Genomic DNA, 12968 nt, shown 5'->3' with positions numbered 1-12968 from the left:
ACACATATAACTAATATTTAACACACAGTAAATCAGCCAGATGTTTAGAAGCCATTAAAGTAAATAAATGAAGTATGGTTTTAAGTATAAACTAACAATACACCTCTCTACAGTTACTATTATTATTAGCAGGCTTGTTTAATTCGAAGCCTGTTTAATAAGATGAACTTGTAAAAGTTTATTGATAAATATATTAAGGGTTATTCATTTTATTAACAAGGATTATTAAGTTTATTGAAATTACTTAATTTCATTTTGTATGTCGGTGCAGCGCGAATGAACGGAGTTAAATTTACACACTTTTTTTGTACATCTTAAATAAAAATGGTAATAAACTCGAACCTAGTGGTCACAATCGAACCCAGATTTCTGGCAATGTGAGACGGAGCGTTACGCGCTGCTTCCCGTCCCACGCGCGGCTTGAGGACCGACCGCCTCAGTAACAGGTGAACTGGTCTCATTTACGGTAGGCAACATTATGCTACTAATAGATTATATATTTGTTTAAATTGCATTTAGTATTAACAAGGATATCGCACTTAAAAGGTGAAAATAGTTTCTATAAATGAAACATTTTCTATTAAATCAGACTGACCACATTCCATTTTTTTAGTAAGTTTAACAATTAGGTCACATGACAAACAACTCAATGAATCTGTGTCACGTGATTGCATTGAGTTACATTATCATAATTCGTTTTAGTACAGACAGCAATATATGATCGTGTAATTTAAAAAGAAAAACCCTGAATAAAATGAAACCCTGCGCCCCCAGTGAAAGCCAATACCTTCCAACTGAGAATGATGGGGCCAAAAAAGTTGCCATAAAATTAATACAGGAATCATACCTAACCTTTTAGCTCCAGCTACTTCACAAGGAAGATTAATATTGTAATGAGTGCCTAAATGTCATGCAAATTCATGCCAAGAACTTGTGGAAATTAAAAAGCTTGTTGGCAATCTGGAAAATTAGACACATTTTTTACCTGGGTTTTCATTTGCACTTTGCCCCACTTTGTCTCATATGTAATCTTAATATCTTGCTAATTTGCATTCCCATGGGAAACATATGCACAGATTCCCTCTATACCTTCAGCACCACCCTAAAATTGATATGCAGGTTTTTAATGTGTATGCTAATATGCATGTTCATTTCTCACTGCAGAATGTTTCCATCAATCCTTAGCACATTTTTACTCTTGTTAAAATTTAATAAAAGTATAAGCATAATTTATAGTGTACATTTGAGCAAAATGCATTATCAGTTCAGTTGATTAACATTATCACACTTTCCTTCTATTTGGTATTCAATAAAATTGGTTATAGTGTCCAAAGTGATATCACATGATTGAACAATTCATGTATTATTTAGCATTGTTTTAAAGTAATTGTTTCAAATTAATGTCTTGAATAACACTTAGAGTTTAAACTGTTATTAGACTGAAGTGGTATAGACTCTCTGATAATAACTTTGATCCTCTAATGGACTGACTTCCCTTTCAGGGAACCCACTGTTTCCAGAAATGGATCCACTTTGAATCCCAACCAGAATAAATTTTTTACTGGAGATGTTTAATGAATATATGATATATTGATTAAAGTGTGTATTCTTAAAATCTTGGATCTACAATTAAATTTTTGATATGATTGGACTGTTGTACAATCCACTGTCTTGGTGTAACTCAGGTCCAATCAGTATTCTACTATTCTAACACTACTAATTTTAGATAATTAGTCTGATGTGAGAATGATTATGCTTTATACATAAATAACAAAGTCTCAACCTTTTTCTCATATAGTGTTACAACTGAAAACATGCAGTTGCTAAAGCTAGCACCAGTGGAGAGCAGCAAACCTTTTAAGAAGAGATAAAAATTTTGTTATCTGATGTAGACATCTCCCAACATAAAAACTAATAACAGTACTGAAGGATTTCAGAAATTCAGGGTTGAATGAAGCAACATCCCATCTCTAAAATCTGGCTACTGTTGACAGTGAGCTCCCAATTGCCACCATGACCCTCTACTTGAAACAACAATCTGTTATTAATTTCTATCTCCATTGGAACCAAAATGGTGGAAAGGAATTGAATAGGTCAGTATTTGAGTGTGTTTGATGAAGTGAGTTAGATTTTGCAGTATTTTATGTCCTGGCTGTATTTTAGTATTATTAGACCTTCATGTTAGTGTAATTGTGTAACTGCACAATGTTATAGTGGGCTCAAGCACAGATCATGTTCCTCATGAGGTAATGAAATGTATACACAAATCAACATCAATAAGAACTTGGAACTGCTTGTAATTTAGTTCTAATTTTACTGTCCCTCTTAAATTTATTACCGTTTTTATGTAAATTTTACTCTTCAATATGCTACACACATCAGCAAACAAGCAATCCATTGTGGCTGTAACACTTGCCAAAAATGCTGCTGAATATATGGTGAATGATCACCTCTTAATGCTACTTAAGAATGGACAGGCTTGTGTCTTGAGTATACCCAATGAACTTAATTCCAGCCAAGAAAGCTGCTGTGGATGATGTAATAATTGTTTATGTTGGCAACCAAATCAGGGGTGACATGGACTTCAAAATAAAAACTGCACTGACTGAATATTAGTAAAGATAAAACCAATGTTAAAAACCCAATAAGCTGCTATTGTTATAATGAGATAATGGCTATTAGTAGTAATAGCAGTTCCCTTCTACTGTTCAATTGCACATCATACTTATTAAACAGTATTAATTCCATTAATATTAAGTATATTCCGTTATGTACAGTAGTCTATTATTTCTATTACATGCATATTTACTATTATTATATATAAGTGGGGTAAATACAAACCTATGCTATTTAAGTTTCTCTCTCTCTCTCTCTCTCTCTCTCTCTCTCTCTCTCTCTCTCTCTCTCTCTCTCTCTCTCTCTTTATTTTATAAATTCTTGTGAGACTATTGCTGCTAAAATATATTGTTTTTCACTTTTTCACTATCTTTAGCATACATGTTTTCTTTAGCACGGTATTCTGTTTGTTTTAATCTTGTAAAATCACTGACAGTGTCTTTCCCTTGTGCTGTTGTTAGCATTAACTGAGCTCATGGTAGGCAATTAGGATAATCGTGAATGTTACACATTAGATACCTGTTTCTTCTTGTTTCATATGATAAAAATAAATATATCTAGATTATACTAGCCTGTGAAATAAAATGTCAGCTAGTTTTATTAATATTAGCACCACTTTATCATGGTAACTCGGGTTGAATTTGTTTATCATTGTTAAAATAGATTTCCTGTCAATCAGCTCTGTAAGTGGTTGGTATGTTTAAATACAGTTATGCTTTGATAACTAATCTTAGGATTAATGTACATTTATGGAAAGATTTATAACGCGTAATGTCCTCATGGAAGTTTCATTTGGAATGTTTATGGGACTGCTGACAGATGGTGTTATTCTGCATTGCTCTGCCACTAGTTACCTCTTCCTGCCAAAGATGGTCGTCATCAAAAAAGGAGTTGATTGAGAAATGAAATGAGCTGTGAAGTCTCCTTGAATTTGACTTCAAAGTTTTACTTAAATGTAGGAAAAGAAGCTCACTGCCATTTTCAGTGATTGGAACTGAGCCACATCTTTGATCAATTTTCTAAACATTTGTTTGTTGATGTGCTTTGTAAATAAATCGCACATTACAACTTTTATGCCCTGTTAAAGATTGTGATATGGTTTTTAAGCTTTCTTAACTTTTCAGTACATGGACACTTGTCCTGGGACTTCTTTACCAAAAACTATTAACAGACAATAAATCCCTAAAGTCTGTCATTTCTTTGAAGCAGAGATCAGAGACAAATGAACTGACAGAAGACTGTAGCTAAAGCAGGTATGAACATTTGGAAGATAAAGGAACCTTGATTCTTGTAGAAAACATCATGGTATTTGAAGCTGCTTTCAAATCCAGCCACGTAGATCTGCTTCCAAATGCATACAGTGATGGCAAGAGATGAAGACATCTTGCAAAAGCATGTCAGTGTGTGGTGCAAGAACAAGACAGTGACAACACCACTTAGTCATATAGCAGACGCTCATATCCAAAGCAACTTACAAGCCGTGCAAACAGTGAACATGAATTACAAGACTGATAAACATGTTTTATCATATGCAGTAGGTATGACCAAAGAAACACTAGTATAAATATATATATTTAGTTATTTACTAAATTAAAATTTTATTGAAATATTGTTAAAATTTACAACTGAACTCACCAATTGCATTTCAATCCAGGATGGCTTCTTCTTTTACTTCATTTTCTTAGTCAAAGATTTGCTATTGTCCTAGCCTAAAGGCTTAATATAATATATCTACATTTGAATTATTATGGTGAACACAGTGAATGGAGGGGAATGTGTAGATGTGTGGATAGTTGTCCTGTGTCTAATTGTATATGTTTTACAAAGCAACTTACAAACTGAAAAACTTCTGCATTGTAGTTCTGACAACACTACAGGGTACAAGGTTTGAACAGTTGACTGAGAAGAACTATTTAAAAATTACACCTGAATGGGTCCATGCCACCAACCAGCCATGCTAAATGAATATGCCCATGCTACACAAGGCTATTAAACTGGCAGTGTTTACATTAAAATGTGACAGTGTTTCCAGGTCCAAATGGATGACCCACAAAGACCTGTATGAAATTAATTATTTCAAGTGTCTTATCATAATGTATATGGGCAGTTAGGTTAACACCCTGAACTGTCTCATTGGCCGGTTCCATTGGCCAGGCATTTGGCACAATATTCATAAGTGGGGCCATTGCATCTCCTTCCATCGAGGTCCACTTCAAAAGAATTGATGTGGACCTGGTCAATGAAGACGTGGGCTTTTTGTTAGTTCTTGTGGATTTCACAATGTAATATTTAGAATATTACATTGTGGTGGTGCTACACATAGAATATTACATTGTGGTGGTGCTACATCATTTATTTAGAAAAGGTTCATGAAGAGCTCAAGGCCATGCTCAACACACAGGTAATTGAGAAGTCCCAAAGTGACTGGTCCAGACACTTTGTCCTGGTTCCCAAGTCTGACTAGGCAGTCAATTTGCGTGTAGAATTTTTGTGCAGAGAGAAAACTAATCAAATTTGATGTGTAGCCAATGTCGTGCATTCACAAACTGCACAAATTGTTGGATGTGGCTCTTTTTTTATTACTGACCCTGGAATTGACAAATAGATATTGGCAAATTCCCTTAACCATAATTCATATAACTTCAACCCTGTTTGGTGTACATCAGTTTGTCACCATTCTGTTTATAGTCTAAGATTCCCACCTACCACTGCTTACTTTATTATTTAATATTATAATTTACAGTATAATAATGAATGACAATGGCACCCTAAGCATCTGAGGCCTTGAGGCATTTAATGAACCTAATTTATCTATATTTTCTTTATATAAGTTGTGTGTAAATGTTTATATAAAATAAACAGACCTAATGTACCCATATTTTCATAATTCTACACATTTAGAAAAGGCTGCAAAACTGTGGCAGTGGGGGCATTGACTGTGTGCTGGTTTGTGAATGGAGGGCAGAGTAGAGAGAATGTGTAAGGAATAAGCGTGTACCTGTTGGTGATTAATGAACAAGTATTTTTTTACAGTGAATGACTGAGAGACGATAAAGTAGGCAATGAGAGAGCGCAGATTTGTGCTTAGAGGCACAAGACTCAAACACTGAATGCTGAGCTGTGTGTGTTTGTGTGCCGAGCTGTGTGTATGTGGGGGTGGGGGTGGGGTGGGGGGGAGAGAGATATATATAGATATAATAAAAGCCCTAACCCTAACACTAGGAGTTGTGAAAAGTATGAAGAAATATGGACACCCCAATTCATCTGTGATGAGTAATACATATTTTTACTTTCCCAAAACACTCAGTATGTTGGTTGATCTAAAGCAAATATTAGTATTTATAGCATAATTAATTTAAAGGTAAACAGTCTTACTTAGTTTTCTGTTCTTGCTGTGAGTAGCCATATTTGTTATGCATTAGTTGCAATTTAGGAGGCAATAAAAATAATAAAAAGCAATAATGTTTTTGTATTGCATATCATGTTCCTCTATGGCATCCTAAAATTCAACAAAAAAATTATGAAGGTCCAGTAATAAAATGTCCTGCTTACAAAGATCTGGATAACCTCATGAATGATGACTACAATTACTTTTTAATTCTTAACCATAAGTGATTTTTTATAAATAAGGCCACTTAAACTGGCTGTTTTGGAACTTCACATTATCACTTTTAAGTAGTGCCTTAGGCTCAGAAATAGATCTGTACAGTGCATGTGTGTGTATTTTTCTGCACTCCCTCAGAAACTTTGACTAATCTTACTCTCTCCAAGATTTTATATTTTTATTGAAACAGACAGCAATATTTTTAGCTGTTCAAATATCTAGGGGATCTTCATTCCACCATGTAGGTGGCAGAACAGAGAAGAGTCTTGATGCATATCTTCCTTGTACCCTGAGAGATGATGGGACCAGTCAGAGTCCCATGCTAGTAGATCCCCTGGAGCATGGTGCAGAGGAAAAAGACAAATGATTGTCCATGGTTACCCCAAGGTTTTGTGCAATGACCAAATGAGGGATCAGAGAGCTGTCTAGGGAAATCCAAGATACTTACATATGGATGAAACACCTAGGATAAGCAAAGGTTCTGAGTTAGTTGGATTAGATTTCAGCTGATGAGCTGTCATCCATATTGCCAGTGCTCTAGGAGCACTAGTGGAAAATTTGAGGGGAATAGATGTCAATTCTCTCCATGTCACCTGATATAACCAATCTTCTAAGTAGGAAGCAAACTCTTGCCATGCTGTGCCATAATTTCCAAGACTTGTGACAGTGGACAAGAGTGTTGTGGTTGACTGTATCAAACTATAATGACATTTTGGTGGATCTAACAGCATGTAGCTTCTCAGTAACAGCCAAAAGCACAATCTTTGTGGCTTGCCCCACTTTGAAACCACTGTTTGGGATCTTGGTGGTTGTTCTGTAAGAGATAGAGAGACAGATGATTATGAACAGTGTGTTCAAAGATTTTAGAAAGAAAACAGTCTGGGGATCCAGAACAGGTTTTTTTTAGGATGGGAATAACCCAATGAAGGCAGCTGGTACATTTCCAGATGTTATGGAACCATTTATGATTGTAGTAATTAAGGTCAGGGGGTCTTGTGAAATGGTCTTGGGCATTGTGGAAGGGACTGGATCCACTGGGCAGATGGAAGGATTGCAAGACAAGATGACTTGTATGATCTCTTTACTTGATAAAAATCTGTGTATAGTGTAAGGGAAGTCAAGGTAGAAGTAAAGGTAAGCAAAATTTTTTAATCATCTCCTCATAAAAGTCTTCAGTAGTCAGGGAAGATGGAGCAGAATAAGCTAGTGGGTTAAGTAGGTGCATTATGCCTTTCTTGTGAAAATCCTGTACATTTAACACAGTGACAATATGCACAAACAGTTATCAAAGTTAGCAAATTCTCACTGCAGAAATTGCAAATGGTCCCTGCGGAAGCTGGGGCATGGTTGAGTGCCATTTTGTGAATGAAGTGCAGAGCTGAGGAAGATAAGTGGTTAAAGTCACACAAGTGAGAGCAAAGAGAGAGTGAGCTGAGCACACAGAGCCATGTGTGTGAACATGAGTTTGTTGCTTGTTTACCACAGACATGTGATTGTGGCATTAAAAAGGTAGGCCTGGGCCAGTCTGCTGAAATAGTGGGGGAAGCCAGGCACTCCCAGTGTCAGTGTTCAGTGTCATTTGCTGATTCAGATCCTGACTGTGAGTGTCCAAGGGGGTACATAACAGGCTTTGGTGGGTTCAGGCTTTGGGTGCAGCACATAGGGGGAAGCTGAGGCGTGTACACAGGGATATTCACAAATACCCATTAGTGCCCATCACTACTCAATTTAGGGGTCAGAAGCATAGTATCAAGACTTTTATCAAGTTTTGATAAAGTGATTTACCAGCATTTTTATTTGACCAAGTGAAAGTTATTCACAGGTGGTGTGCAGCATGTTGCAAATATCAGCTGGTAAATCTTCTCGCTACCTTAAAAGCATCATTGTGCCCATTACCACTATTCAAGGTCCTTCTTAAAAAGAACTGGCATGGACATTGTTGGGCCATGCGAATAGACTGCACTAGTGCGTCACGTTGTACTAGTTTTGGTGGACTATGCAAAACAATACCCGGAAGCAATGCCTCTATCTCAGTGCATAGTGAAGCTGATGCAAACTTCCACGTAATATCCTGATTTAGAAGCCCAAAAGAGATTCTGACTGATCAAGGCACTCTTTTTATGTCTACACGCTGGAGCAGCTATCACTGAAGAATTTGCTACAGGCGCAAGAATGTCAATCCTGGCTGTATAATACACAGTCTCCTTAAACCTTAGAGAGATGTGTCCCCTGTGGTTTAGTTCCAGAGAGGGAGAAGCTGGGACCTGAGGTAAACTTAAAATCTGCAGTTTTTTCCATTCTTTTCCCCATGGAAACCATCTCTCACTGTCATAACTCACAGAGGTTGCCAAGTGGCAGCAGGAATGTTTTCTGACGTGTTATGAACTCTCCCTGGGTGCACTAACAACATAGAACACCACGTTGAGACACAGAGAAAAAGAATGATTTCTGTCATTTTAATCATGCCATGTCTTTTGCCAGATAGGCTGGTTTGAGTATTTTAGAAACTTCTGATGTCCTAGAATTTTCACAAACTAGACTTTTAACAAACAAATAAAAACAAATAAAAAAACAGTGACAGTTCTGTGAGTAAAATGGCCTTGTTGAGAAAAGATGTCAGAAGAAATTTGTTTGAGCTGCCAGGAAGGAAATAGTAACTCAAATAAGCACTTAGCAACCAACTTAAACAACCTTAAGGTGGATGAAGTACAGCAGCAGACAGCAACATTGGGTTTACTCTCTCATTAACAAGATGTTTTTGCAGAACCTTTGCTCTCAGGTATTTTGTTTTCTATTAACAACTATGCCAGAGTTAACAGTAACATAGATCACATTTTTTCCTCATTCTGATGTTTTATGTGTACATGAACTCAATCATTTAACCTGTTCCTGCATGATTTATGTGTTTTGCTGCTGCCACATGATTAAAAGATTAGTAAAATGAATAAATGCACATTCGTTCCTAATAAAGTGGATGTTAAATCTAAACAAAAGATTTGGGAAAATAATTATAGCTGTGCAAGTATAGCTCAATATGTTTTCCTTTAAATCTTTTCACATGTAGGCAATATGAGTCTATTTCAGATTTTGCTGTTAGAGACTAGAGAAAATTAATGTGTAAATATGTAATGGCACATAATTAAAATTTCTCATACCAATTTAAAATTTAATTGGATTCTGAAGTAAAAAAACCAGAGAAATATTGTTTTAAAATAAAAAGCTATAAATGTTTTACCTCATATAATAAGGGGAGATGTGTTTCCTAGCAGCCAATGATATTCCAATGCTTTACACCTATTGATTTGGAGGATATAATTTAAATTCTAACTCTAATTAAAAATAAATAAATAAATAAATAAATAAAATTATATATAATTTTTTATAATATAAGAGAAGAAAACAAGAAAGAGGTCATTCTTTTAACATTAATAGTAACATGGTGTGCATTTTCTAATTTTAATGGTGTGCATTTTTTATTTTAAGGTTTATTTTCTATTTTTCTTGTAATTATGTTGGCTTTGCAGAAGCCAACATTCAGTTTTCCTATTTAAGCTTAGACAAAAATTTATAAAGAGTAACTCCTCCTAGAGCTTTCGAGCCACATGCACCAAATTCGGATATGTTGTAGACCCTGGTCTGAAGTTTGTTGCTATTACTTTTCTAAGCGATCCGAGTACCGGTACTTCCAGTACTGGGTCTCAAAATGGACTTTTTTCTCATAGACTCCCATTATAAATTTTGGAGGTTTATAACTCGGCAAGCTTTCGAACTGTCTACACCAAACTCAGCCAGCTCCTTTAGGGTGATATTCTGAACAAACTTTTAAATTGGTGTACTGACTGGCCTTCCGGTTGTGCCGCAGCCCCACCCCCAAAATATGCAAAATCAAAAACACTTTTTACAACATGGACATGTGACATATCAAAACACTCAGAACAATGAGGGGAACTTCCTCACGTGTATTCTGATGGCGTCACTTGACACCGCGTGACTTCTCCTGCAGCCCCGCCCCCAAAATAAGCGAAATCAAAAATTAGCACAACATGGACATGTCATATATTAAAACACTCAGCCCAATGAGGGGAAGTGCCTCACGTGTATTCTGGTCATGTCACGTGAAAATAAAAAATTAGCACAACATGGACATGTGACATATCAAAACCCTCAGCACAATGAGGGTTACTGCCTCACGGGTATTCTGGTCACGTCACGTGACGTCATGTGATGTCACGTGAAAATCAATAATTAGCACAACATGGACATGTGACATATCAAAACACTCAGCACAATGCGAGGAACTTCCTCAAGAGTATTCGGATGATGTCACATGCCCGTCTCCACTTGCCTCCAAATGTTTTGGCACCCTATCTTTCTGTCCACTTTCCTCCAAAAGTAACACTGACCCTTATGTCCACTCGCCTCCAAAAAGCACCAGCATTTGCGAGTACTTGCACCGTCAAAGCCAACATCAAAGTTTGCCGCGACGAACTTTACAAATCTAGTTTCATATTCTGTCTTCTGACAATATACTGTATGTTTCAAAACGCTTTTTTGACTCAAGATCGACTTGATTTTATTTCATAATTTAACACCAGAAGAATTTAACAACACTTTGGTCAACATTTTTTTTTTTTAAATTGAGGCTTACAAATAAACGTCACTTTTTGTTGTGTCACGTGACAGTTACTGATCCAAAATGGCTGCCGACAACCTCCCATCTGAATTTGACGTTATCATCCTTGGTACAGGTAGGAAAGTGTGTTAGGAAAATAAACATACTTGTAATGGTTTACAAACATATATGAAGTGTGCTCTGATGACAAATACTGTGCTATCACTATCAGGAATCACGCTACGCCGTCAGTGTATCTAGTCTGGGTTGGTAGCTAATGCTAATGCTAATGCTATTTAGAAAACCGAATTACTAGGCGGTGTTGACATGGAAACCTCATTGATCAGAAGCGTCGCTAATAATATGTGTGAGATCGGATAGTTTTAAACTCAAATATATTGATTTATAGATTAGTAATACAGGTTAGTGTCTGTAGTCAGGTGACTGTGATTGCTAATTAGTTTGGACATTTCTGCATTGTGCATGATGTCATTGTGACTCTTATGATACTGGACTATATGATATAAATCTGGTAGCAAAAAGAGACCTCGATTTCCTCTTCCCAGCTGTTTACACACCATGACTTTATGTAGGTGTTGATCGAAACAGGAATTAACAGTGAAGCCAAACTGTCTCTGAGGCCCTCTAGTGGGTGACAACAGTACAGTTTTAACCCCGTTTATTTCCAACACAGGCCAAACTTCAACAAATACATTTCTATAAATATGGTTTTCTTAAGCAATTCGTGTAATGTCTTACAGCACTTTTAACAATTGACATAGTCTCAAAGCAGCTTTACAGATATGTTTAATATGCATGAGACTGGCTTGAAATAGGCGAGTGTCAGTGTTTTTTTCCTAAGACAGTAACTTTTAATTAGAATCCAGACAACTGGCTTTTATCAAGCTGAATATTAAAATATTTAGTCATACAGTCCCCTCTGAAACTGTTGGAACAGCAAGGCCAGTGCTTTTTTTTTTCCACTGAAGACATTTCAGTGTGAGATCAAATTATTAATATGAGAATTCAGCTTTTATTTCTGATATTTCCATCTACTGTAGATTTGTCAAGTGATCATTTTCAGTTACATCTATGGCATTTGGCATGTGCCCTTATCCAAAGTGATTTGTTGATGTAACTCATGATCGTACCATCAGAATGAATTCAGAAAACTGCAGAAACATTGTCTGCCAATTAAAAAAAAACCTTCCAGTCTAATTGAGAGTATTTTTTTATTATGAAGCAAGACAATGATCAAAACACACTGCCAACACAATCAGGTGAAATTTGAACAGGGAAAAGAAATGGAAGGTTTTAGACTGGCCAATCACCAGATTCAGTCACCAGACCTTAACCCAGTTTAGGAGCATTTCACCTCCTTAAGAGGAGACTGAAGGGAGACACCCAACATTTCACCATAAACAACTGAAAGATAATGCACTAAAATCTGGAAAAGACTGCAACAGCCATTGTCACATATTTCTCAACCTGATACAGTTATTGTTAGCAAGTGATATGCAACCAAATAGTTTATTTTAGTAATTTATTTTAAAACTATCTGCTTCATTACTTAGAAGTTGGATGTTCTGCCACCAAACTATGTTGTTAACAGAACTAGATGTAAATATAAGGAAATTAAATCTAAAATTCTTATCTCTGATCTTAGATTCACCTTTTGATTTCAACAAAAGAATTGGCCTGACTGTTCCAGTACTTTTGGTTCATGATTCATGAAAGTTTTGTGCAGCCCAGTCATTTATTTTATTTGGCATTAATTAACGAATATGAAAAACAAAAGTTTAAGACAAATAACTAGTCACTCTGTTATAAGAAAAGAAGTGCCTTTGTATAAATAGAAAACACAGGTCGGTCGGTCTGTCTGCGTTTGAAAAATAAGCTGTAACAAATGTCTGAGCTGACTGAAGATTAAGGTCCCACTTCTATAGAAAAGGATGTGTAAAGTCTTTTTTTTTTTCTGCAGTTAACGGCTGACTTTTGGTTCTTTTTATTCCATCTGCCAAGGCATTCTTTTAACACTTGTAACACATCCAGCATGTCGGTGCTTGGTGTGCATGATTACCTCTGGGTACAGTGTTGATCTAGACTTTTTCCTCTCATGATTCACTGTGTGCTCAC

At 36.2% G+C, this 12968-nt stretch overlaps 1 protein-coding gene across 1 annotated transcript in view; it reads left to right on the top strand.

Annotated features, from left to right (window-relative positions):
* The first annotated feature begins 10874 nt into the window (after window positions 1-10874).
* Window positions 10875-12968, top strand: part of chm (CHM Rab escort protein) — a 43303-nt gene continuing 41209 nt past the window's right edge. Inside the window, exon 1 of the mRNA XM_060891008.1 lies at window positions 10875-10968. Within this exon, the coding sequence (XP_060746991.1) occupies window positions 10917-10968 (52 nt within the window). The 5' untranslated portion in view covers window positions 10875-10916. The remainder of the gene's footprint in view (window positions 10969-12968) is intronic.

Source organism: Tachysurus vachellii, chromosome 17 (assembly GCF_030014155.1).
Source record: "Tachysurus vachellii isolate PV-2020 chromosome 17, HZAU_Pvac_v1, whole genome shotgun sequence".
Lineage (NCBI taxonomy): Eukaryota > Metazoa > Chordata > Actinopteri > Siluriformes > Bagridae > Tachysurus > Tachysurus vachellii.
Note: the sequence above shows the minus strand (reverse complement) of the source record. Positions and strands in the feature narration are given on the sequence as shown.